Source organism: Neofelis nebulosa, chromosome 2 (genome assembly GCF_028018385.1).
Source record: "Neofelis nebulosa isolate mNeoNeb1 chromosome 2, mNeoNeb1.pri, whole genome shotgun sequence".
Lineage (NCBI taxonomy): Eukaryota > Metazoa > Chordata > Mammalia > Carnivora > Felidae > Neofelis > Neofelis nebulosa.
Window position 1 is genome coordinate 163,497,837 of NC_080783.1, and position 27,704 is coordinate 163,525,540.

Sequence of the window (27,704 nt, forward strand, 5' to 3'; positions counted from 1 at the left end):
TTTTCTCTAAGGTATTGAGAAGGCTGTCATTAAAAACACAAAATCAACCAAAAGGTTGGAAAAAGTGTCAATGACAAGCTTAGTTTGGAGTAGAAAACTGATCCTCAACCTCTAAAGTTCCTCCAGAGACTGTTAGTCTGTTTCCTTTTCACTTTGCATTGTCACTCATTTCCTTTTGAAAGACTTGCAGCAGTTTCTACATACAACAGAGAAATTGAAACAAATGTTAGGATTAATCAGTTTACCAACTTTTAGCCCCAGGAATTGCTGCCATCAACAGAGCCTCTGTAAAGGTCTAGGAGATGACTGGGAGCCAGCCCTGACTTAGTAAAGTCTAGGGCTCCTTTGTCATTTGTGAAGATACATTTTATCACCCTCGGCTTGTGGAATTTATAATTTCTGATGCCATTCCTGACTTTGAGCCCTGAGTCAGGCTCTGTGCTGACAGCTCAGAGCCTGGAGACTGTTTCGGATTCTGTGTTTCCCTCTCAGTCTCTGCCCCTACCCTACTTGCGCTCTGTGTTTCTCTCTCAGAAATAAATAAACATTTAAAAAAAAATTTGGATATTTTAAATGGTAATTCCTTACCAACTTTTCTGGCTTCTAATTATTTTTCTCTCTACTGCACAGAGTATAAAATAACACTTCCATTAAATGTAGACTCAGCAGGGCGCCTGAGTGGCTCAGTGGGTTGGGCGACCCACTTCAGCTGAAGTCATGATCTCACAGTTTGTGAGTTTGAGCCCCGCGACGGGCTCTGTGCTGACAGCTCAGAGCCCAGAGCCTGCTTTAGATTCTGTGTCTCCCTCTCTCTCTGCCCCTTCTTTGCTCACGTTCTGTCTCTGTCTCTCAATAACAAATAAATGTTAAAAAAAAAAAAATTAAATGTAGACTCAGCAGGCAATAGCTGTATCCTTTCATTTTCTTTTACACACGAACTATAGCAAAACTCAAAGTTAAAAATAAATAAATAAAAGGATTTTTCTTCAGTAAAAGCAGAGATTTAAAAATGCCTATTTAATCCTAAATTTTAGCTATAGTAAATGATATGGTGGTTGAATAATTTGATGCCTGAATTGAAATGGTATCTAGTCACTTAAATACATATAAGTCAACATACCAGGCAGGTGGTGAAAATCTAAATGGTGTTTTACTTAGGTAAATATATTCTGTAAGATATGTTTTCCATTCTTTGTGTTTACCGACCAGCTGTGTTCCTGACTTTCTCAGCTTCTCTCGGGTTACTAGAAGAGAAAGGTATTTCATTATAGGTTCTGAGAAGTACAAAAAATTAAGGATCAGATTCTTTATAGCATGAGACAAAAGACCAACACCTGAATACACAGACGAGAGAAATTTCCTTTTTTAGAAAGGGAAGAACTGGCAAAATTATTCCTGTCTCACCATTTCAGAACTCAAGATTGCTTTGGGTCAGGTTAGATCCCTGCAGACTAAATTACAGGGCAGAATTAAGCCCATGGTTCAAATGATTAGAGAAATAAATTGCTGGCATGTGTGGATGAATGGAAATAAGGATGTGGAACCCATGTTTTACAGATGGTCTTCTTGAACACAATGTAGTGTCATTCTAAATGAGCCCAGAGAGCAGTTCTAGCCTGTGTTATTCATCATTCATATTTTATTTTTGATTTATATATTTTTTTCAGGTATGGTATTTATTATTCAGCTTCTTGTTGCTGAAAACCAGAGCCTCTATTTTTATCTCTGAATAAGTGTCCAAGAAACCATACCTGTTTCCTCGATGCAGATATCTTAAATTTAAATGTAATAGCAAAATTGTTCTTTTTCTCTGTTTCATTTTGCTTGGGCATTTGTGTCCCATATATCCAGTATCAAAGGATATTATATATTAGCTACATATTAGCTATCATTATTTGTTTCAGGAACTACAATAAGAAGTGTACCACAAATTAGAATCTTATGTTCATGTTCAAAACCCAACCACAGAATCAGCATGCTAGTGCAGGCAGAAGCCACAGGAATGCCCATCTGATGTTCCTTGTTTTTGATGAGGAGAGAGAGGACCCATAATTTTTAAGGGACTTGCCCAAAACTATACAAAAAGTTTAAGTACAGCCAGGTTGAGGATTGAGATTTCTGACCCCTAGTTCCTAAAATATAAGTCCAGAATGATCAGTGCAGAATCAAAATACTAGCGATGCTATACAGAAAAGGCAAATCCTTGTTTGGGAACAAAGTGAACAGCTTCCAAAGGTCAGCTTTGAGTTTTGGCAGAAATTGGCCAAATAAACAATTATATTCAAGGCTCTTAATAACTGCTAACGTATCTGGGGACTCAATAACTATTAAATTTATTCTGACTTTTTTTAAGTTTATTTATTTATTTTGAGAGAGAGCGTGTGAGAGTGGGGGAGAGGCAGACAGAGAGAGAGAGGGAGAGAGAGAGAGAGAGAGAGAATCCCAAGCAGCTATCTCTATGCTGATAGCACAGAGCCCAACGTGAGGCTTGATCTCACGAACCATGAGATCATGACCTGAGCCAAAATCTAGAGTCAGATGCTTAACTGACTGAGCCACCTAGGTGCCCCAAATTTATTCTGACTTTTAAGATTGTTACCAAATTGGCAGAAGTCAATCAGGCTCTCCAAATTATCTAAATTGATACAACCTGACTCCAAATCCTATGTTCTTACCCAGATGCTGCATTTGTACCCATATCTCCTCCTTCTCAGTTATTTTATAAGAAAAACAATTCTTTTAAGGTCTTTGTAATTCTTAATCAGTATAATTTCTTTCCAAACTCTACATTCAAGCATTTGTTCACTAACTCATTTCTTCAACAGGCATACAGAAGTTATCACATACCAGGACACAAAGATATATATGACAATTTTTCTCCTCAGAGTTCATAGCCTAGTGAGGGGAACTTAGACTGTAAGTTTGAAGTTCATATACCTTAAGAATCATCTGCACAGTTCTGTGGTTTTCTCTAGTAAGGCACATCCCAATGTGCTGTTATTTCAATGCTTCTTACCCTAATCTCATGAGGTAGACAGAATAAACAAAGGTCCCAAAGAGGTTAAAGTGATGTCAGGAAATCTCAGGGACCATATCTGTCTTGTTTACCACTGTGACTTATGCCTAGGTTGCTGACATACACTGGGAGCTCAATGAATATTTGACTGAAAGGTTGAACATAGCAAGTAAATGTTGAAACTGGGCCTTAAACTCAGGTGTCCTAATATTGAGTCCAGAATTTATTCTGTTGCATCCATTTTTCAATGTCAGCTGTGGTCATTACCTTTCTTTGTTCCTCAGAGAAAGGGCTCTCATCTACTTTGGGTCCCATCTACTGGAGATGAGGCATCCCAATTAATTAATGCTTATGAAGCTATTAATCAATATATTAACAAACTTAAAAACAATCTCAGTGAAAACAGAAGATGATTCGTTCTCCAGGTTTTGCATTCTGTTGAGTAGGTAATTTTTATCAAGGGGTCCATCAGATCATATCAGAGAGGTGATCGCATTGCTCCTTGTAGAATGCCAGCCTTGAGAGTCCCGTGGCAAGTATATGAGAACAGTGAGGAGCAAGAGATGTGACATTTTCTAATGGCAAAAAGCTATAAATTTGTTCCTGAAATGACAATGTTTTTCATCATTAAATGATGGACATTATATATGATGATATCAAAAATGACAATAATGAAGTTGATAATAATAAGAAAAAATGGCTATCGTTTATTGAGATTCAACTATGTTCCAGCAGTGTGGCAAATCATTTGCATGTTATCTCAAACAAATTCTAACAATTCCATGACATGGATAATATTGTCAATTCCAGTTTACAGGTGATGGAGGCACAATAGCTTCCACTAACTCTAAACATTCAGTAAGGACGATTCATTCTTAAAAAGATGTACTGCTGTCACTCTCTTTAACTCACAGCCACATCCAACTATTCCCCATTCCATACATACATAATATTACATTGAATATAGGTGTATTAGTTGTAACCAGTGCCAAATGAACAGTCAATTAAGCAAAATATTGAAAAACCATGGAATTTGCCCCAATTCATTCTGTGAAGCTGACATTACTCTGATACCAAAACCAGAAAGAGACATTGCAAGAATACATACTATATACCAATATTTCTCATGGTCACAGACACAAAAATTATTTTAAAAGTTTCTGTCAGTCAAATCCAATGATATACAAAAAGCATTAACACATGACTGAGTGGAGTGGTCCTATAAAAACAAAGTGGCTTAACATTCAAAAATTGATTAATTTTTGACACTCATCGTGTCAATGGACTAAAGAATAACCACAGAATCATCTCCGTACATGCAGAAAAATCATTTGAAAAAAACACAACATTCATTCCTGATAAAATCTCTCAGCAAACTAGAAGTTAAAGGGAACTTCTTTAATCTGGTAACTGACATTAATGAAATTCTGTAGTTTAGTATCATCCTTAGTGGTTAAAAACTGAGTGCTTTCCTCCCAAGATATAGAATAAGACAAAGATGTCTTTTCTGTATTCCATATTGTATTGGTGACCCAGCTGGAGAGACAAGGCAAGAAAAAGAAATAAAAGAAATATGAATCAGAAATAAAGATATAAAACTTTCTTTATTCACAGATGAATTCATTGTTTATGTTAACAATCCTAAAGAGTTTTTAAAAAGCTATTTCAACTAACCAGTGAGCTTAGCAAGGTTGTCGTAGAGTACAAGGTTGAATTTTATTCTTTTTATTTTATTTTATTTTTCTTATAATTCCAGTATCATTAACATACAGTATTATGTTAGTTTTAGGTGCACAATATAGCAATTCAACAATTCTACACATTACTCAGTGCTCATCAGAATAAGTATACTCTTAATCCCCTTCACCTATTTCATCCATCCCTCTCCCACCTCCTCTTTGGCAACCACCAGTTTGTTCTCTGTAGTTAAGAGTCTGTTTTTTGGATTGTCTCTTCTTTTCTTTCCTTGTTTGTTTTGTTTCATAAGTTCCACATATGAGTGAAATCATATGGTATTTGTCTTTCTCTGACTGACTTATTTCACTTAACATTATACTCTATAGCTCCATCCACGTTGTTGCAAATGGCAAGATTTCATTCTTTTTATGGCTAATAGTCCACCATATATATATATATATATATATATATATATATATATGCCACATCTTCTTTATCCATTCACCTATCAGTGGACCCTAAGGCTGCTTCTGTAACTTGGCTATTTTAAATAATGCTGCAATAAACATGGGGAGGCATATATCTGTTCAAATTGGTTTTTTCATATTGTTCGGGTAAATACCCAGGAGTGGAATTACTGGATCATATGATAATTATATTTTTAATTTTTTGAGAAACCTGTATTCCGTTTTCCACAGTGGCTACATCAGTTTGCATTCCCACCAATGGTGCACAAGTGTTCATTTTTCTCCACGTCTTCACTAACACTTGTTGAGTTTTGTGTTTTTGATTTTAGTCATTCTGACAGGTGTGAGGTGATGTCTCATTGTGGTTTTGACTTGCATTTCCTTGATGATGAGTAATGTTGAGCATCTTTTCACATGTCTGTTGGCCATATAGATGTCTTCTTTGGAGAAATGTCTCATGTCTTCTGCCCATTTTTAAATTGGATTATTTGAGGGTTTTGGTGCTATATTATATGTTATTATATATTTTGTATCTTATAATCCTTTATAAGACATGGCATTTACAAATATCTTCTCCAAATCCATAGGTTGTCTTTTAGTTTTGTTGATTATTTCCTTTACTGTGCAGAAGTTTTTATTTAGATGTAGTCCTAATAATTTATTTTTGCTTTTGTTCCCTTGCCTCAGGAGACATATCCAAAAATATGTAGCTATGGCTGATACCAGAGAAATTGCTGCCTATGTTCTCTTCTAGGATTTTTATGGTTTCAGTTCTCATATTTAGGTCCTTAACTTATTTTGAGTTTATTTTTTTGTATTATGTAAGAAAGTGGTCCAGTTTCATTGTTCTGCATGTAGCTGTCCGGTTTTCCCAACACGATTTGTTGAAGAGACTTTTTTTCCCATTCATATTCTTGCCTCCTTTGTCAAAGATTAATTAACCATATACATGTGAGTTTATTTCTGGGGTTTCTATCCTGTTCCATTTATCAGCATGTCTAGTCTTGTGCCAGTACCATATTCTTTTTATTAATACAGCTTTGTAGTATGTCTTGAAATTTGGATTGTGATACCTCCAGTTTTGCTCTTTTTCAAGATTGCTTTGGCTATTCCAGGTCTTTTGTAGTTCTATACAAATTTTAGGATTATTTTTTCTAGTTTTGTGAAAAATGCTCTTGGTATTTTGATAGGGATTGCATTAAATCTGTAGATTGTCTTGGGGTTATGGACATTTTAATAATATTTGTTCTTCCACTCCATGAGCATGGAATATCTTTCCATTTGTTTGTATTGTCTTCAATTTCTTCATCAATATTTTATAGTTCTCATAGTATAGGTCTTTTACCTCCTTGATTAAGTTTATTCCTAGGTATTTTATTATTTTTGGTGCAACTGTAAATGGAATTGTTTTCTTAATTTCTCTTTCTGCTACTTCATTTATTAGTGAATAGAAATGCACCAGATTTCTGTATATTGATTTGTATCCTGCAACCTTACTAAACTCATTCATCAGTTTTAGTAGATTTTTGGTGGAGTCTTTAGGGTTTTCTACATATAGTGTCATGTTACCTGTAAATAGTGAAAATTTTACTTCTTCTTTACCAATTTGGATATTTTATTTTTCTTTTGCTTGTCTGGTTGCTGTGGCTAGTATATCTAGTGCTATGCTGAGTAAAAGTGGTAACAGTGGACATCTTGTCTTCTTCCTGATCTTAGGGGGGAAAGCTGTCAGTTTTTCACCATTGAGTATGATGTTAGCTGGGTTTTTCATATATTACCTTTATTATGTTGGCATGTTCCTTCTAACCTACTTTGTTGAGGGTTTTGTTTTTTTTTTTATCATGAATAGGTGTTGTACTTTGCTGCATGCTTTTTTCTTCATCTATTGAAATGATCATATGTTTTCTATCCTTTCTTTTGATGTGATGTATCACACTGGTTGATTTTCAAATACTGAACCACCTTTGTATCCCATAAGTAAATCAAGGTTAAATTTTAAAAATAAATAGTTCTGTATACTATCAATAAACAGTTAAAAGGAAATTAAAAGGCAATACCACTTACAATAGCATCAAAAATACAAAATCTGGATATATTTGATAAAAGTATGCACAAAACATTCTGAGAGAAATTAAAGAAGACCTAAATGGAGAGATATATTGTGTTCACAGAATGAAGACTCAACATTGTTAAAATGGCAGCCCTCCCCAAATTTATCTACAGATTTAAGGCAATTCTAATCAAATCCCAAGAGTGTTTTTTAATAAAATGATAAGCTGATAGTGAAATTTGTAAGAAAATACTAAAAACCTATAATAGCCAAGTGACTTTGAAAAAAGAGTAAAATTAAAGGATTTTATATATACCTGACCTCAAAAGTTATTATAAAGCTAAATTAATCAAGACAGCATGAGAGTGACATAAAGATAAAAATACAGATCAATGGAACAAATTAGGAATTCAGAAATAGTCCTACACATCTATGGTCAATTTATTTTTGACAAAGGTGCCAAAGCAGTTAAATGGTGAAAGAATAGTCTTTCCAACAATAGTGCTAGAACAATTGAATAGCCATATGCAAAACAAAATAAAACAAAAATAAATGAAAACTCTCTACTCTTACCTCATGCCATAAGTAAAAATTGCCTCAAAATGGGTCATGGACTTAATTATGTAAGAATTAAAACTATAAAACTCCAGGAAAAAACACAGCATAAGATCTGGGTCACCTTGGGTTTGGCAAAGGTTTTTTAAAATTGGAAACAAAAAAGTATATGCTACTAAATTTTAAAATTAGAATTTTTACTTCATTGGAATTAAAACTTTTTGCTTTTCTAAAGATACTGTTAAGTGAAAAGGTAAGCCACACCATGAGAGAAAAGATGTGTAAACTATATAACCATATAGAGAAAGGATCTGTGTCTGTAATACAAAACAAAAAATTCTTACAATTCAATAACGAGAAGAGGAACATTATAATAAACAATGAGCAAAAGATTTTAATAAACAACTCACCTAAGAAATTTTATGAATGGAAAATAAACATCTGATAATATGCACAGCACCATTAGTTATTAGGAAAGTGAAAATTAACTACACACCCATTATAGTTGCCAAAAATAAAGAATGATCATACAAAGAGGACAAGAGATTTAGTTTTTTAACTGTGATATCATGTATCCTGGTAAAATTCATACAATTACTAAGCAATTAGCGTCTAGAAGTCTCTACCCCCCAAAAAATATAAATGTATTATATAACATTTCACTTGAACCAATCCAATAAACTCTTGATTATTAGTTTTTAAAGGTCATAGACCAGAAACAGTCTCTGTTTCTCTTTCTTTCTTTCTTTTTCTTCCTTTCTTCCTTTCTTCTTTCTTTTTTTTTTTTTTTTTTTTTTGTTACAAGATGGAAAGAGCTAAGTGTTACAGTGAGGAAGAAAGGAATGGCCTCCAGGATCTTATACTCTGAGGTCAAAGCTGTGTCGATGTTAAGATGTGAAAATTGCCTACGATTTTGTAGCATCTTGTAATTATGTTATCGCTTCAAGAACATCCAAAGTCACTGAAACCTCAAGTTCTTTGATCCATGGCCAACCAAGTCCACCAATATTTCTTCAAGTCTGCACAATGTGTTTAGATCTCAGTGAAACGTTAGAGCAATTTTTGATATTACCATTATCTATTTTCTGAGGACTGATTCTCTTTTCTAACCATGGTTGTGAATATCTAGGTTCATGAAAGTACTAAGAAACTTTATAGCTCTGCTAAAAAGAAAGTAGGAGTCTCTTTCCTTTCTTAAATTTCCTTAATAAAAAAAAACAATGTTAATTTAATGAAAGTGAAAAATAACAATAAATGTCATTCATCTGGTTCCTATTCATTGCAGAATAAAAACAAATTTTCATTTCCATTTCAATTATAACACTACTGCCCTTTTGAGTTTTGCAGTTTCATTAAATCTAACCTCATCTAAACTTCTGATAAAATTGGCTAAAAAAGGGGCGCCTGGTGGCTCAATCGGTTGGGTGTCCGACTTTGTCTCAGGTCATGATATCACGGCTTGGGAGTTTGAGCCCTGCGTTGGGCTCTGTGCCGACACCTCAGAGCCTGGAGCCTGCTTCAGATTCTGTGTCTCCCTCTCTCTCTGCCCCTCCCCTGTTCACACTCTGTCTCTTAAAAATAAATAAATGTTAAAAAAATAATAATAAAAGAAATTATAGTCAGTTTCTGCTATCCTACATTTGTTGTCTTCTCCCAGTTTATTTTTCCTCCCTTTTTATGGAACTCACGCTTTCCAAGTTTTTAAAAAAAATTTTAACATTTATGTACTTTTTAGAGAGAGAGAGAGAGAGAGAGAGCATGAGTTGGGGAGGAACAGAGAGAGAGGGAGACACAGAATCCGAAGTAGGCTCCAGGCTCTGAACTGTCAGCACACAGCCGGATGCCGGCTTGAACCTACGAACTGTGAGATTATGACCTGAGCCAAAGTCAGATGCTTAACTAACTGAGCCACCCAGGTGCCCCACACTTTCCAAGTATTTTCAATTAAAAGCTTAATATATACCATTTTCAGGGTATATATCTTAAAAGGTATATACCAGATCTCTAGAATTTAGGGAGAAAACAGTCTTAAGATATTCTGTTCCCTTGGCCTCATAAGAGTATTTGATGTTATAAAAACGTGTGTTCAAAATTTTGGTTTGGAAAACAAGAACTGTCACTGTAATTATGCAGGAGGAACTTCCCAGGTGACTGAGTGTAACAGAAAAGTCAGAAAATAGGTACAGTGAGTCACTAAAATATTAGATACAACTATCTCTAATCTAGCTTCTTTGATGTATCTCTATAGTTCTAGCAGTCTGATGTTTTGTTTAGGTTAAGCACATTTGGGTTTCAATCTAGAGCAAAAAATGTGATACCTTTGGCATCCTTTTGTGGTGGCTTTTGTGATAGCCAAGTAGGATCTATTGCCAGTACATTGTCACATTAGTGACAGTTTTTTAAACCAGTGTTTGTTTGATTTTTTTTTCTATTTTGTAAATGTCACCTTTTTGCTAGCATGCTCAGCAGAAAGGATGGTTGCAATACTTTTTTAACATGAAGTTAGGTCTAATGACTTTTAGATCTTGGTATTTCCCTGGGTAGACTGATGTTCTGAATTTTTAAGAATTCATTTCAAGTCGTAGTCAAACACTTCCAGCCATTGTTTAGCATTCTGGGTGTAACTGGTTGAACCAGAGGACATGGCCCATGTTTTGGGGATATGCTGACAGATCCCACAGCTGCAACACTGTCAGTCAGCCATATGCTTTTAGGCAGAACACAAATGTCATTTAGGGTTTGGCAGCAGAAAAGGCAAATGAGATAATTTTGAGCACAGGAGATTCTTTTGAATTAAAACTGCAGACCTTAATTTTCCTAGAGAAGTGCTTTCCTTTCATTGTTTTCAGTTTCTAACAAAATCAATAAGGTAATAAGGTTGTGATCATGTTGAAATTATTTAGTAGTCCTTATTAATAATAATAAGCCACAATTATAGAATGCCTGATAAACATTAGGCAATATATTAATTGTTACATGAATTATCTCAATTGATCCTCACATTAATTCTATGAAGCTTGTACTATAATGATCTGTGTTTACAGATGAAGACATTGAATTTACAGTTTGTAAGTGGTGCAGTTGGCACTTCAATTCAATTCTCTGATTTTTTTTCGTGGTTACCAAACATATTTAATGAATGAATTAATAAATACATTCTATAAATCCATCCAGATTCTCATAAGCTAGATTCTAAAGTAAGTTCAGATCCATAAACTTTCTAGTTTGGGAGTTCTGAATGTGGACTACACATTAAAATTATTTAGGAGAGGTTTTAAAACCACTGATTTTATTAGTATCATGTGGGGATCCAGGGAATTTGTTTTTTTAAAAACCTTCATAGACGATTCTAATGTGCAGCCATTATTCAGAACAACTGCCCAATCCCTCCGATTTTTTTTTAAGTTTATTTATTTACTTTGAGAGAGGGTGCGGAGGGGCAGAGAGAGAGGGGGAAACAGAGAGAATCCCTAGCAGTCTCCTTCCTGTCAGCACAGAGCCCAATGCAGGGCTCAATCTCACGAAATCAAGTCACATGCTTAACTGACTGAGCCACCCAGGTGCCCCCAGTCCTCTGATTGTTAATAGATATATTTCCTTGCGAAACTCTCTTCAATAAGAGAAAATGAAGAACACTAATACTCTTTATAGGAACCCTTTTTTAACTTGATACATTTTTCTTTTCCCAATTTGTAATACCATATAACGGTATTCAAAGATATCTTTAAAAGCCTACAAGAAAAACATCTTTGTCAAGTAGCTATTGATTGGTCTGAATAATTGCATTTCTCCTGTGAATTAATACATCTACAGACGATCTGATATCTACCTCTCTTCCTAGCTTCATTTTATGCAAACTCTACACATCAAACTGTAACTCTGTATGCTCTCATATTTCTGGAACTTCCCTTGTGCTTCTACCAGGAGTGATCTGCATTTACCCATATGGTAGGACCTTCTCATGGGACCTTTGGAGACTCATCCAAGTAGAATGAAGTTCTCCTTCCTCTGTGATTCCATGTCAATTTGTATATATTTTGATTATACATATTTTTAGTATAGCTTTTTAAAGAGTAATATATACTTAAGTTAAAGATTAAAACAGTAAAAAATGGTTTACAGTGTAAAATCTGTCTCCCATTCATGCTTTGACATACAGACCTTTCATAAGGCAATAGCTATTCCCACCATAATTAATACAGAGAGAAACACACACATATATATACATAGCTCTTTGGGTTTTGCAAGATTGAAAGCCTCTCTAGCAAACACAGTGTTCTGCACCTTGCTTTCTTCACGTAACAATATCTTAGGCTTCTTTCTATATTAATATACAAACCTTATTATTTTAATAGCTCTGACTATTTTAATATGACATATCATAGTTTACCTAACTGGCTTCTCATTATGGACACTTTGGCTGTTACTAGCTATTACAAACAATGTTGCTAGGGGCGTCTGGGTGGCTTAGTCAGTTGAGTGTCCCACTCTTGATTTTGGCTCAGGCCATGATCCCAGGGCCATGGGATCAAGCCCTGCCTCCATGCTCAGTGTATAGCCTTCTTAGGATTCTCTCTCTCTCTCTCTCTCTCTCTCTCTCTCTCTTTCTCTCTCTCCCTCTGCCCCTCTCCCCTGTTTGTGCGCTCTCTCTCTCTGTCTCTAAAAATAAAATAAATCTTAAAAAAACCCGTTGCTATAAGTATCTTTGCTGGTACATTTATATAGAGTGGATAAGGCTGGGCCTTTGAAGTTAGATCTCCTGGGTTTGAACCTTGGCTCTGTATCACTAGCTCTTACTGTTTTAATCAAGTATTTAACCTCTGTATGCCCCAGTTTCCTCTTATGGAAAATGGGAATTTGGTAATAATTTCAGAAGGGTTTTTTGAGGATTGAGAAAACTGCTACTTGAAAAGAACTTTAATGTTTAGTATAGAGTAAACACTCAGTGGTATTTACTACTATAATTGTAAAGACCTCATGTCTTTCGGCACATGTGTGAGTATATCTTCAGGATATTTTCCTGGAAGTGGAATTCTTGGGGCAAAGGGTGTGTGCATTTATAAGCTTAATAGATACCCATCTTGACTGGGCCCTTTAGAAACAGACCCTGAGACAAGGACCCAAAGACACATAGTTTACTCAGGTGATGAGGGAAAGTCAAACAGGGAAGTGGGAAAGTGAGGCAGGGAAGGAAAGGAGTCAGTAATGGGCATATCAGCAAGCCATTCACGACTTTGAGTACGCGGAGCTCAGGATTTCTGAAACCCTAGGGAATTCTAGGAGCCAGTATTGACACAAATCTCAGGGTAACCCTATTCAGAGGGTGAAGGAACTGGGCTATTGGTGCATTGACTTCCATCCTGTCATGTCAGTCATTGTCTGAAGGCCACTGTATGATCCTGGGAATAAGGACTTCTGAGGACAGAGCAGCACTCTGCCTTAGGTTCTGGTAATAATGGGATTGTCTGTAGATAATTTAAAAGGAGTAACAAAATTGACTAAACGTCATTCTAAATTTATCATTATGGTGTGCTAGGAATTCTCTATAACCTCAGTTATAAAATACTCCTCTCCTCACAGGTACTTCCCACTGTGCTTCCCTACGTTCCACTGCCTGGGAGGGATTAACTCCCTAACACTTCTGGCCTATTTCACAGGCAGGCACAGCGGGGTTTATGAGCCAGAGAAGAAAAGAAACACAGGTGCTGCCAGCTGGAAGCCTGAACAGCATGAACTAAAGGGCAAGGAAGAGAGAATATGGTCAGAGCACCAACAGTATCTGCTAGAGTTGAACCCGCCCCACTTAGACCATCTACACAAGTGCTTGAACATTTGTCTTGTTTCAAGTCTTGCCCATGGTAATGAGAATTACCCCTCACTGCTGTCTCTTATGACCACCCCTGAGTGGAGCTGTGTTTCATAAGTCTATTTTTAGCTTATGGGATACATTGAGCAACCCATTCGTGAATCAGACCTGGGTTTTATCATCCTCTGACAACTGGTATTGGGGTTACTCTCTGTAAAATCTTGGGCATGACCTGAGGGAGATATATTGGTTAAACAAGTTAGGTAATATGGGGGGCTGGGCCACCAGTTCATGTAACTTAGTTGTTCCTCTGGACATACTCATGCTTGATCACTAATGTACAATGTATCATTGTATGATGGGTTCTTGCTGTGCCCACCCAAGCTAATGACTTGGAGGATCTGATGGTAACCGGCTGGTGATGAGCAGCTCCTGTCAAATTATCAGGAGATGTCTCATGTTTAGGCTAAGTTTCTACTAGGTCCAGTAGTACCAAAAGCTGCTTTTTAAATGGTAAACAGTTCTTTGAAGACTTCTGGCTTTCATATTGTATCCTGATTGATAGTTGAGCCTGCCATTTTTTTTTTCTCTGAATGCTTATGACACTAACAGCAACCAGCCAATTCTATTGTCCTTATAATTCTCATTATCCCCTTATCTGTCAAGTTCTAGAAATATTGCGTAAGCCAGTGCATGCTCTTCACGCCAACCCATTTTAGTAGGGGGTGATGGCATTTGGAAACTGGGCCACTAACACTGAAATGTATGGACACAGGGATACAGGCAGGGTGCCATCAGCTTCTGCTACAATGTCACTAAAATATCTTCCAAAGAAGGCATTTCATTTCACATGCTCATCAACAAACTGGAAGATACCTGTTTTTATGCATCCTTACCATCTCAATATATTATGAAATATTTAGTCTTTACTAATCTGATGGGTTTTTAAATGGTACTTCAGGGGCGCCTGGGTGGCGCAGTCGGTTAAGCGTCCGACTTCAGCCAGGTCACGATCTCGCGGTCCGTGAGTTCGAGCCCCGCGTCAGGCTCTGGGCTGATGGCTCGGAGCCTGGAGCCTGTTTCCGATTCTGTGTCTCCCTCTCTCTCTGCCCCTCCCCCGTTCATGCTCTGTCTCTCTCTGTCCCAAAAATAAATAAAAAATGTTGAAAAAAAAATTAAAAAAAAAAATAAATAAATGGTACTTCATTGTTGTTTTATATGTATTTCTTTATTGTGAAGTTACATCTATTCGCACATATTAAAACTATTGATATGCCTTTCACTTTGAAAAATCCATTGGCAATCTCTTTTTATATGTTTTTCTCATTTTCAGGAATTGAGGACAAGGACCAAATATTATAACAAAAGACGTTCCCATTTCTCTTATCACTCAGGAAATCCCAAGGGTTTGGGAACTGTGATCCAGGAACTGTGGACACAGACCGAACATGTCTGAGAAATATGTTTTGGTCATCTGAATGACTAAATATATATATTCCTTATAAATCACAATATCATAATATACTTCATTTGTTACAATTAATGAATCAGCATCAATACGTTATAATTAACTGAGGTCCATACTTTATTCTGATTTCTTTAGTTTTTATCTAATGCCCTTTTTCTGTTCTAGGCTTCCACCAGGATATCACATTATATTTAGTTATCATGTCTCCTTAGGTCCCTTTTTGCTGTGACAGTTTCTCAGATGTTTCTGGTCAGGTATTTTGTAGACTGTCTTTGTATTTGGAATTGCCTGATGTTTCTCTCATAATTGGACTGGGACTATGGGTTTCTGGGAGAAAGATGACAGAGGTAAAATGCCATTGTCATCACATCACATCAAAAGCACATACTATCAACATTATTTATCATTGTTGATATTGACCTTGATTAGCTGATAAGGTAGTTTTTTTCAGACTTCTCCACTTTAAAGTTACTCTTTGTGATAGTTAATTTTATGTATCAACTTAAGTGGGCTAAGGGATGCCCAAATAGCCAATAACACTATTTCTGGTATGTCTGTGAGGGTGCTTCTGGAAGATACCAGCATTTGGATCAGTAGACCTAGTAAAGAAGATCTGCCCTCACTGGTGTGGGTAGGCATTATCTAATGCATTGAGAGCCCAAATAGAACAAAAAGGGGAAGGATGAATGCTCTCTCTTCTTGAACCAGCATCCCTCTGTACCCATGCACTCCTGTAATCTCAGTTCTCAGGCCTATGGCCTCAAACTGGGAATTACACCACTGACTCACCTGATTCTTAGTTCTTCAGGCTTTGATTTATGCCACCAGCTTTCCTGGTTACCCAGCTTGCTGATAGCTGATTACATATATAATTAATTATATAATGTATATTTCCCATTGGTTCTGTTTCTCTAGAGAAACATGACTAATACACTCCTCCCCTCCCCCTTGTCCTTTTCATACTGTACTCTTGGAGAAAAAAATTGCTATGTGCAGCTCACACTAAGAAGAAGTGGGGAAGGACGCCTGGGTGGCTCAGTTACGTGTCTGACTTCAGCTCAGGTCATGACTTCACAGTTCGTGGATTTGAGCCCTGAGTCAGGGTCTGTGCTGACAGCTCGAATCCTAGAGCCTGCTTCGGTTTCTGTGTCTCCTTCTGTCTCTGGCCCTCTCCCATTCTGTCTGTCTGTCTGTCTGTCTGTCTCTCTATCTAGAATGAATAAATTTAAGAAAAAAGAAAAAGGAGTGGGAAATTGTGCTCAGCCTCCTTGAGGATGAAGGATCTACATAAAATTAAATTATTTGGGATTCCTCTATATGGAAGATTTGTCTGTTCTCTCCCACTTATTTATTCAATCATTTATTTATATCAGTATGGACAAATGGGTATTTATTTATTTTATACTTTGGATTATAATCTAATAAGATTTTATTTTGTTGCTTAAAATGTTTCTTCCTTGGCCACTGGGAGTTCCTTTAGTTGGTTTCTGTGTCCTTTTGACATATCTCCATTATTGTATGCTTTGATTTGTTCTTTACACGTCCTTACTTTTTGGCCCTCGAAGATGGTGTAGGTTTATTTTGTGTAATCCTTACCACAATCCTGAGTCAGCCATTCCTCTGAGGAACCCTGGTTCTTTTTATTGGAAACAGGATTAGAAGCCAAAATCTGGGCTCTAGATATGCCTATTACTACTGGGGTTAGACTCAGTAAACCAGTACAATATGGTTTATTTAATAAACAAGTTTCTAATGTAATTCACAATATGCTGAAATATTCTCTTCTTAGCTATAATTGCAAATTAAAGGCATGTATCCTCAAGGTTATTACAGCATGTCCAATTATGTACTGGATGTAGAATATTTTAGAGCTTTTTAAGTGTGTGCAGACACTGTACATTTCTAAGAGAAAAGAAACATCTTTCTGACATCCACATGCTCTGGGTTTTTCAGACTAGAAAAGAAAGACCAAAATGCCAGTTTGGACTCTAAAATGCCTCGCAGTACAGAGATCTTCCATAACTAAAATAAAAATAACCACAAAATCTGTGACCATCATCCTATCTTATTACCAATTTTTGAACACCTCCACTATTGGTGAACAGAATGACATTTGGTTATTACAGGTGACCTAACGTTCAATGACCATAAATGCCCTTGACAATGAAAGTGCTGTCTTGTGACTCTAATCTAATCGACTTGCTAAGCACAGGAAAAAGTTGGCACCTTCCTATGGCATTTATTAATGAGGAAACACTTGGTTTCACAGTTAATGTGAATTATTATAACCCCTGGGTACCTATTATTTTTATAAGAAACAGCTCTGTGTGATGTTTACATTTAGTGATGTCTGCATTCATAACACAAGAGCCACACCTCTGTATGACTTCACTTCATTGAGAAAATGCAACTTGGGGTTAATTTTTGGAAATGCATGTCATGTGCTAAATGTGACTCCCTCATTCCCTTCTTCCCTTTTAGTTTGCCATTGACTTTATTGATGCAAAAGGGATGGGGGAAATCAAACTAACCTGAACCAACTGTCTCATTCATACATACATTTAATTCAATTCTTAAAGCAGCATCAAGAGCTAAGTATTCTTAACACCTGTTGGAAAGTTGAAAAAACAGAGATTTGGAAAGGTCAAGTAACCTACTCAAGATTACACAATTATAAGTAGTGATTGTAAAGTTATTATATGGAATATATGCTTGGATCAATTTGACCCCAGAGCTCATCTTTTCCCACTCTGGCAGGAAACTGGCAGCATGTATAAGAATAATTTAAGATGATTTTTAAAATAATATGCCTGAGTTCCACTCTAAGAGATTCTGATTTCATACTTCCAGGGGAGAATCTAGGCATCAGCAAGTTTTAAAAGTTCCTCCCGTGATACTAATGAGCAATCCCATCTGAACCAGAGCACTGCACCATTCTGATTTAACTGTCATAATTACACCTAACATTTAGGCTGTGTCCTTAGGGTTTGCAAAGTTATTTTTTAAATACACAGTTTGTTTACTCTTTAAACCAACCCAGCTAGAGATTATTATGCCCATTTTTTCTAGAATTGGAAGCAGAGACTCAAGGAGTTTAAACATTTCACACAATATTACAGCATCAGTAGCTAAAACCCAAGAAAATTTGAAGAGGGCCACCTAATTGTTTTTAATCCTTATTTAGAATATCCTAATCTTGGTCCCATTTGGATCCCTCCATCTCTTTCCCTCCTTCTCTGGTCTATTCTCCAGCCTAGGACTTCAAGAGCTACTTAGATGCCATTTGAAGCTATCAACTACATGTGGATGAGGAGTGGTGGCTATGAGAGCTGACTCATTACTAAAGCAACATAGGTTAGTAGTAAAAACAGAGCTGAGGGTACAAGTTGGACACCTTAGGGAAGTGATTTTATTTCTTGAAGCTTAGGTTCAACAATATAATGGGGGAAATAATAATACTACTCCCACACAGTTTTATCATGAAAATAAGATAAAATAATGTGTAGAAAAGAGGTTTGTAAATTGAAAGGCATGATACTTAATGCTAGTCATTGTTATTTCATTTGTACCGATTAGTTTTGAAGAGTGGTATTAATTTCCCAGGGCTGTTCCAACAAATTATCACAACCTTGTTAACTTCAAACTATAGAAAAATTATTCTCTCCCAATTCAGGAGACTGGAAGTCTGAAATTAAGGTGTCAGCAGGGCAAAATGCCTTCTGAAGGCTTTACGAGAAAATCCTCTTCCAGCTTCTAATAAGTGTTGGCATTCCCTGGTGTTCCTTGGTTTGAAGCCACATCATTCCAATCCTTGCTTCTGTCTTCCCATCGCTTTCTCCTGTGTGTTTGTCTCAAATATCCCTCTACTTTTCTCTTACAAGAATATTTGTCATTGGATTTAGGACCCACCCAGATAATTCAGCATTACCTTCTCGTCTCAAAATCCTTAACTGCATGACTTCTGCAAAGAACCTTTTTCCAAATAAGGTAACATTCATAGGCTTCAGGAATTAATACATGAACATATCTTTTTGGGAGCCACCATTCAACCCACTACAGACATTACAAGTATTTCTCTTAAACTAAACATGCCACTGTCTGATTAACTACTGATTACCAATACATTTAATTTCCAAACCTTTTACATGGTAAATAAGGTCTTCATTCCCTCAAGTCAGCCCTGCCCATCCCCCAGACAACTGCACAGAACTCCCTGCCATTTCCTGGATATTCCTTGCACTCTCCTACCCCTGTGCCTTTATACATGCTATTTCTGTTACTTGCCTTCCCTCTCCTTCTGGACCTCATCACTATTTTTTGCCTTCTTCTGTGAAGTATTTACCGATTATCAAAAAAGACTGCTCATTTTCTTTCCAAATCTGCTAGCTTTCTTGGCTTTCTACCTCTGATCTGGCATTTACTACAGGTTGAACTTTACCACTGGAGCGGAGCACCTGTTCACTTTCCCAGTAGATTGAGCTTGTTTTTGTTATGTCCTCAGGATACAGAAGTGACTCATTCATCTTTGTACTGCCCAGTGCATGAGGCCCATGACCAGGCACATGGCTGGTTCTCACCAAAGCTGGTGAACCACAGGGGATGGTGAATAACACTTCTCTTGGGTTCCTCAGCCTACTACCGTGTGGAGGCAGCTGAAGGGCCCTGGAATCCCATTTCCCTTTCAGTGGTGCAAATTATATTATTACATTTGTCTTATTCTCTTTATTTGGCTTATTATTATCATCATCATTATTCTTTCCATAAGGGCCCCTTTTCTCCCTTTTCTCACTTGCTAGTTTATTTTTTCGTGATCAACTTTTGTGTGTTGTAGGGTTTCTTCTATAAAAGTATTATTCTTTGACGGAGTTATAGTTTTCCCGTCAGTGATAAGTGATATTACTCACATCATCTTAGTTTAGTAAACACTTTGTATGAGGGAGGGGAAGGCAGAGAGAAGCTGTGAGTCTCCGTTCTCCTCAGATCTCAGCTCTGTGCTTTGACTTTGGTTTTATCTTTTTGAAGTTCAACACATTTGTTTTTCTATTTGTTTTTTCTCATCCTTTTTATGGCTAAATCCTTGTTCAGTCTTAGATTCAAAATCCAAAATTAGGTTTGGGAAAAAGTAAACAGATGATTGAATGTTGTCCTACTTCCTGAATACTACCAATACTGCATGTGCTGTGTATACTCCACATAATTTATTAAAAGATTTTCCTTTGGAAGGGAACACTTCTCAGATTCTCCTAGATTGAATAGTGGTCCTCACATGCTTCCTGGACTGTAAATCCTTTGCAAGTAGAAACTGTCTGTGGCCCATCTCTAGTCATGTTATCAACACAGTGCCAGGCACGTACTAGGTAATCAAAAAAGTTTCACAAATCATTGAATGCAAATATCTGTCTTGGGAACTGGCAAAACTTCAGTAGCCAATGGATACCTTTGATTTCTCTTTCCTACTATAATACCTATTCAATGTTGTGATGGCAATCTACTTGAAATAATCTGGTTTTTTACTAACAGAACATCTAGAGAAGCCCAATGAAAGTCTTGGTCAAACCAATGCCTTTCACAAATCCTGTTCTATACGACACAACTCCATACAAAAGCAATGCTGACGACTATTCATTTTCTTACAGCTCCTCCAATCCTAAGTTGGGAATTTAAACTCCATTTAGGACTATGGGGATCTGAATAACAAGACAGAAGGCTACCACACTCCAAAGCAATCTTCTCCAACAATCGACATCTGTCAGTGTTTCAAGTTTCAGCTTTGGCACTTGAGCCTCTAAGTTCAAGGTGAGATCTCTGGGGATTGCCAAGGAAATTTATGAGCCCGTTTCTCTCAGCTTTACTTGTAAATCTTTCCCCAAAATCTTGGGCATCAGTCTCATCACATGTGTCACTGTTTCTCCTAAGAGGAGATGATTAGAACTTCACTAAGCTGTAATTCCTGGTATACATCCTTTCAGTGTGTCTAAGCTCCTCCTATCTGTTTCCTCCTGCTGGTCCAACATATATTGCAACTAACAGTCGAATATCAAACCACTTAGGTTGAGACCATCAGCACCTTGTCACTTGGGCTTGGAGAGGCCCATGCAAGATAAATTGGTCATGAATTTCAATTACCTTCCCTTCCAGTACAGGCTTGTCACTCTTCCTGGAGCATACAAAGTTCCATATGGCAGTGGTCTCCTACAGAAAACTGTGCTTGTGTCTTTCACTCTTCTTCTTTCTTAAAATTGAAATATAATCTGGAAGGCAATTCCCATATTAACGTATGCACCATACTGCATGCTTAACATTTCGTGTCTCACCTCAGACAGGATACGAATAGGATCTTAATAGAAATGCTTAATGCAATATGTTCACAGTCTCTTTCCTCCATCAATTTATCACTTATACACAGTTACAATATAAAATTATCAACAGAAGGGATATAAAAACAAACTTAAGGAGTCTCTGGTGGTTCAGTCTACATTTAGCATTACTCAGAGCTGTGGACACTCGGTCATTGGTTCCTGTACACTACAAGAGCCTGATACCCAGGATGAGGATACAAAGCAGCCACGCTTCAAGGTCCAGCCATGTTATATGTATATATATATATATATATATATATATATACACACACATATATATGTATAAGTATATATATATATACTATATATATATACTTATACATATATATATAAGTACTTATAAGTATATATATATGTATGTATAAGTATATATACATATATATATGTGTGTGTGTATATGTTATATACATATACACACACATATATATGTATAAGTACATATATATATGTATGTATAAGTATATATACATATATATATGTGTGTATATATATATATGTATATGTGTGTATATATATATATGTATATGTGTGTGTATATATATATATATATATATATAGCAGAAAACATCTCCTTCTCCCTTTAGCTCCAGCAGCCTGCCCGCCCACAAAGAAGGAAACAGTTACTGTGCATGATAGGAGCTTGGGGTTTGGCAGTGATCCAGCAAAGAAATAGGGACAGAGGTCTGTAAGATAAGAAATAAAATTAAAGTTAATCTGAAACAGGCTCTGTATCTAAATAAATGTGCCAAAGAAAATTAGGGATAAAATTGGTAGCTTTGGGTTATTTTTGCAACCCAAGGCTGCACCTCCATGGGAAAGACTGTTGCCACTGAGATGTGGGTGAGGCACCCTCCAAAGTCCTTACCGTTCAAAGACCACCTGGGATGCACTCAAAATTCCTACCATTACACTCGCTGCATCTAGAAAGTCTGTTAAAATGTTGAGGAATCTGACATTGAATCACTGAAAGATATAGTACAGTTACACCCCAAAAAAACTGGTGTGAACTTTATGTATTTTCTCTCCTAGGTTATTTGTTTAATTTTGCCTTTTTTACCTCTGGTCTTTTCATCCACATCCCTTAGTTCAGGTCCTTAAGCATTTTCTCATGAAGGTTATTGGAATAACCCCACAAAACCCTGTTTGGTTTCTACCACAGTCTTCTGCAACTTACTGTTCACACTACTGCCAGTATAAACCCAGATTTGGTGCTATTAATCCCCTGCCTAATGCAAAGTGCTCCCCCTTGCCTGCAGGGTAAAATCCAGGCAGAAGCATAAAACCCCTTTATAATCTGGTCCATGCTTATCTCTTCCCACTCCTCAATCACTCAGAACTTCTTGTAGTAGTTCCAAAACACAGCGGGGCTCTGGGCCTCTCTGTCTTCTCCCCTGTGGTTATCCTTTAGCCTGGGAGACTTCCCTTCTTCCAAGGCTGATTGGTTCCCATTCCATCTTTGAGACTCAGCCTGGGTGCTCTTTCTTCAGGAAGCCTTCTTCTACTTTTGGAGACAATTATATGCACTGTGGGTTATGATAGCATCCGGTTTCGTCCCTTCATCACAACTAATCACATCGCATCCCAACTGTAGATAGAGTTGTCTGTATCCTTCACTAAACAGAGACAACATGAATCAAGGACTGTATTCCCAGGATCTGGTGGCACATGCTAAGTACAGAAAAGGTGCTTAATGAACATTCTTTGAACGAATCTACATGTTCAGGCATTTTCACATATATTATGTCTTTCCATCTTTCCAACAACAAGCCTCACCCTGTCCTATTATACAGGAATGGTCTAATTTGTGGTGCATTACTTAAATATCAGGCAGAGGGGCAGGTCAACATTATTACCTCAGACAATTGAAGGAGAGAGGATACCAGGATGTGAAGTGGTTGATGAAAAGGGAGATTTAAAAGAAAGAAAAGGAGATCTTATGACTTTACAAATCTGATGTTATAACAAATTAGTTCTTTTCTTATTTGAAATCCTAGAGGGAAAAAGAGATAGGGGGTGGTATTCGTGCATAGTGTTAACTCAATAATATGTTCACTATTCTATGTGCTTTCATGCATTAACTCATCAATCCTTAAAAACATTCCAGGTGATAAATACTATTGTTATCCTCATTCAACAGATGAGGAAACTGAGGTGCAGAGCAATAATTTGTCCAGGGCAAATAGCTAGTAAGTGGCACAGTGATGATTATAAAGGTAGGCAGTCTGAAACCAAGACAACTATGCTCATAAGCATTTCACTATGTTATTTCTATATGATGCAGTTAAAATGCAGAGGGACAAATATTTTTAAATGCTACAGCAGTTGCACAGATTCTGATGGCAGATTGGTGGTCAGCAAAGCCTTCACGGAATAGGTGAGGAATGACCATGTCTTATAGGAGTAGGGATGGACCGAGGAAGCAGGAAGTGTAAACGTACTTTAGGAAGGTGAGATGGTGTCTGTAAAGATGAGGAGGATGTGGAGAAGAATCTGTCATCTTGGTCTGGAGCAGTATTTATGACTATGGCAAATGAAAGGGAGAGGAGAGAAACAGGAAGATCAGGTTAGGCGGCAGTGTGGGCTGCCTGAGTCTACACTCAGTAGTGTTGCCCAGCAGAGATGTGGGGGTGGTCTACGCTGATAAGACCAGAGTAGCCTTCACATGAGCAAATATGGCCATGAGCCTCAACTGGGCAATTCTCAGAGCCAGCAAAGGACAAGGATGCTTGGGAGACCTATATACACACTACCAGGGTAAGAGATGTTGATAGACTCCATCTTCCCACCACCCTCTTTTTATATCAATTGGGACATGGAGGTTCAAATAGATTATGTGATATAACTAATATTGTCTGTCTCTTTAGCAACGAGGGTAGGACTAGAAACTAGGGGATACAGTATTTTCCTTTAAAGAGCAGATGATCTTCCAGGGAGATAAAATCAAATACACAGACATGCTGATATCAAACACAGCACAGCATTCCAATAAATGCAAAACAAACAAACAAACAAACAGAAGTTACACAGTTAAAAATCTAAGTGCTGGGAGGCTAGCTGACCAAGGATGGAGACCAGGAATTCTGGAAGTTTTTCTGGAGACCAGTTTTTTTGTGAGGTGATAGACTGGTTAGAGGTGCGTAGAGACTGGGAGAAGCCAGTTCCTGAGTGAAGGCATGTCTTAGGGTACAGTGATGTGTATACACCAGTCTGGTGGGTTGTAAGGGCAGGTATCTTGATATAGAGGAGACATGGAGAGGAGACATACAGAATGAAGGTCAAACTACTGCATTCATCAGTGGTAGAACCAAGGACAAGTTCAATTATTTTAGCTCATCTATAAAATGAAGGTAGAGATTTTTAACACATACTAGTTATTATAATTATAGAGTCATTTTATGACAGTGTGATATATAGCATGGATTGGTGTCCCTGGGTCTCCTCTTTTTCTTTTTTTTTTATTCATTGGATAAATGCATGAGTGAATAAATGGATGAATTCCCAGCTGAATTTTTTTCAAACCCATCTGAGCAACGGAAATGGGGCACTCGTCAGTACATTCAAGCATGATCTGGTAAAGCATACCTCACTGCCCCTAATCTCCTCTTGTGTAGCTTGCTGAGGAGGAGAAAGGAAAGGAGAAAGAGTTACCATGACCCATGAGAGATGAGGACTGTCTGATGAACCAAATAGAAGATGCCATAGATTTTTGGGTACCCTTCTCTAACTTTCTGAGAAACATACACCTTCATCAGATCCATGGCCAGAGCAGTGTTGGATCCTTATATATTATACCAGGAGCATCGAGTTTTATTTCTACTCAAACTACAGGGAAAGAAATCAATTGAGCATCCACATTCAATGTTTCAAGCCATATGCTGAGATATTTTCTCAGGTTTGGCCCTGTAACACCTAAATGTTGTTCCTGTTTGTACTCTGCTTTCTTAAGGAAAATCTGGATGTCTCCAATCCTGTGGGCACTTAATGACTAATCAGAAAAATTAGGAAAAATGTTCAACAGTGTAAAACATCACAAAATCTTAAGATTGGATGGGATTTTAAGGTAATTTGGTTTAAGGGTTTCCAGAATTTGAGATTTCAAGAACTAGTAAAATTTCAAAAAGCAAAACAAAATAAAAGAAAAATCGATAATTGGTCTAGGATGGCTACATTAATTTCCTAGAGCAGCCACACAAGTCATCACAAACTAGGAGGTTTAAATAATAGAAATGTATTGTGTCAAGATTCTGGAGGCTAGAAACAGAGATCAGGGTGTGGGCACATTTGGTTCCTTCTGAGGGTTGTGAGGAAAAATTTGTTCCATGCCTCTACCCTAGGTTCTGGGGGGTTGCTAGCATTCTTTGGCATTCCCTGGCTTGTAGATGGCATTCTCCCATTATCTCCACTTCATCTTTCCTTTGTATGTATCTGTCTCTGTGTCCAAATTTCCCCTTTTTATAAAGACACGGTCATATTGGAGTAGGGCCCACCCTAATGACTTCATCTTGACTTGATCATCTCCAAAGACTGTATTTCTAAATAAGGTCACATTCACAGGTACTGGAGATTAAAACTTCAGCTAGGGGACTAAATTCAATCCCTAACAATGGCCAACTTGTAATTTAATTAAGGATAAAAAAAATACAAACAAACCTGAAATCTATTATCTTATTCTTTTCAAACAGGAGATATTTTAATGCCAAAACTTTTAGGAATGTTATCATTTCATTGCAAAGGGCAGTCTTTCCCAGAAGAATCAGGTGCAGCCTTCTACCAAACAGCATGAGAGCAAGGACTGCATTGCTCTTACTTCCTGATCTTACTCTGGTTTTACAGGGACTTTGTCACCGACTGCCAAGATCTGTGGAAAGCATTTATTTGGCACCCTTGGTCTAGTACAACTGCTTGACCACTGCTGAAAGTCCCTTTGTGAAATTAGCTTGAGCTTTGAAACTCTCGTTGTCTTCTATGATGACAGATGCAAACAAAACAGTCTGTCAAGAGGATACAGTGTCAACTTGATGTCACAGTCCTGTACATAACATTATGTGAGACCTGGCTCCTTTCCTGTTCTCTATATTTTCTTCCTCAAGTATGCTCTGAGCTCTTTCTGTGAAACAGAACTTTGTTTTTGTGAAATCTTCACTGCAGGGACTGAGCAGAGCATTCTAAAACGTCTTTGCAGAATCTGGAATCCAAATTTCAGCTTTGCATCTCCCAAACTCGTTTATAAAGTGATGCTGATTCAATTAGCCCTTGTGTTGGATTTTTCATGATTTTGTAGTTGCATGGAATAAGGAGTTACTGCTATTCATAAGCAACTAGTTGAATCCTGGAACCACTCATCTTATTTAGGGATAGAGACAAGCTTGTTCAAACCTTTAGACTACTAACCACATTGAGGCCCTTGGATGGCTCAACCTGTTGAGTGTCTGACTCTTGATTTCAGCTCAAGTCATGATCTCACAGTTTGTGAGATGGAGCCCTGCGTGGGGCTCTGTGCTGACAGCCCAGAGTCTGTTTGGGGTTCTCTCTCTCTCCCTCTTTCTCTGCCCTTCCCCTTGCAGATGCTCTGTCTCTCTCTCTTTCAAAATAAATAAATAAACTTTAGAAGAAAAGGGTACTAACCACATTAACCTTAGATTGTTAGCTTTGTTATTCATGCCCAGCAAAAGACTTGCTCAGAAAGCCCTATACACACAGAGGGTGAACTATCAACTATCAAGTAGTTTTGAGAAAATAAAAAAAGGAGAGGTAAAGATCATGACCTATAAATTACTTATTCATGTCTTCTAGTTGTCATTTCTGTGTCAGAATTCTGTCCTCTCACTATGGTGCTGAGGGAGTATTCAAAGTTAAAATATCAAGAGACAAACTTTAAGGAGAGAAAAACAAGGGAATGCTAACAAAGTCATGTTCAGGTTAAAAGATTGGACCTGGTATCAGACCCAGTGGTTTGAGCCCTGCCTCTGCCCCTTTACAGTCACATTTTCTGGGGCACAAAATGTACATTCTTTGAGTCTCATTTTCATCATTTATAAAGTGGAATTAATAACATCTACTCCAGGGGCACCTGGGTGAGTCAGTTGGTTAAGCATCTGGCTCTTGATTTAGACTCAGATCATGATCTCTCTGTCCATAGGTTTGGGCTCCACGTTGGGCTCTGTGCTGATAACGCAGAATCTGCTTGGGATTCTCTCTCTCCCTCTCTCTCTGCTCTTTCCCCACCTTCATGCATGCATGCTCTCTCTCTCAAAATAATTAAATAATACCTTTAAAAAATAACATCTACTCTATAAGTCTCTCATA

General features: G+C 37.3%; 1 protein-coding gene across 7 annotated transcripts in view; it reads left to right on the forward strand.

Annotated features, from left to right (window-relative positions):
- The window catches only part of PTGER3 (prostaglandin E receptor 3), a 187,493-nt gene that overhangs the window by 124,364 nt on the left and 35,425 nt on the right, over nt 1–27,704 (forward strand). For 4 of the 7 annotated variants that reach the window (XM_058716983.1, XM_058716989.1, XM_058716985.1 and 1 more), the window contains one exon: nt 20,676–20,835. The exons of the other annotated variants lie outside the window; for them this stretch is intronic. In XM_058716983.1, the coding sequence (XP_058572966.1) occupies nt 20,676–20,703 (28 nt within the window). In that variant the 3' untranslated portion in view covers nt 20,704–20,835. The remainder of the gene's footprint in view (nt 1–20,675; nt 20,836–27,704) is intronic. 7 annotated transcript variants of the gene reach the window in all.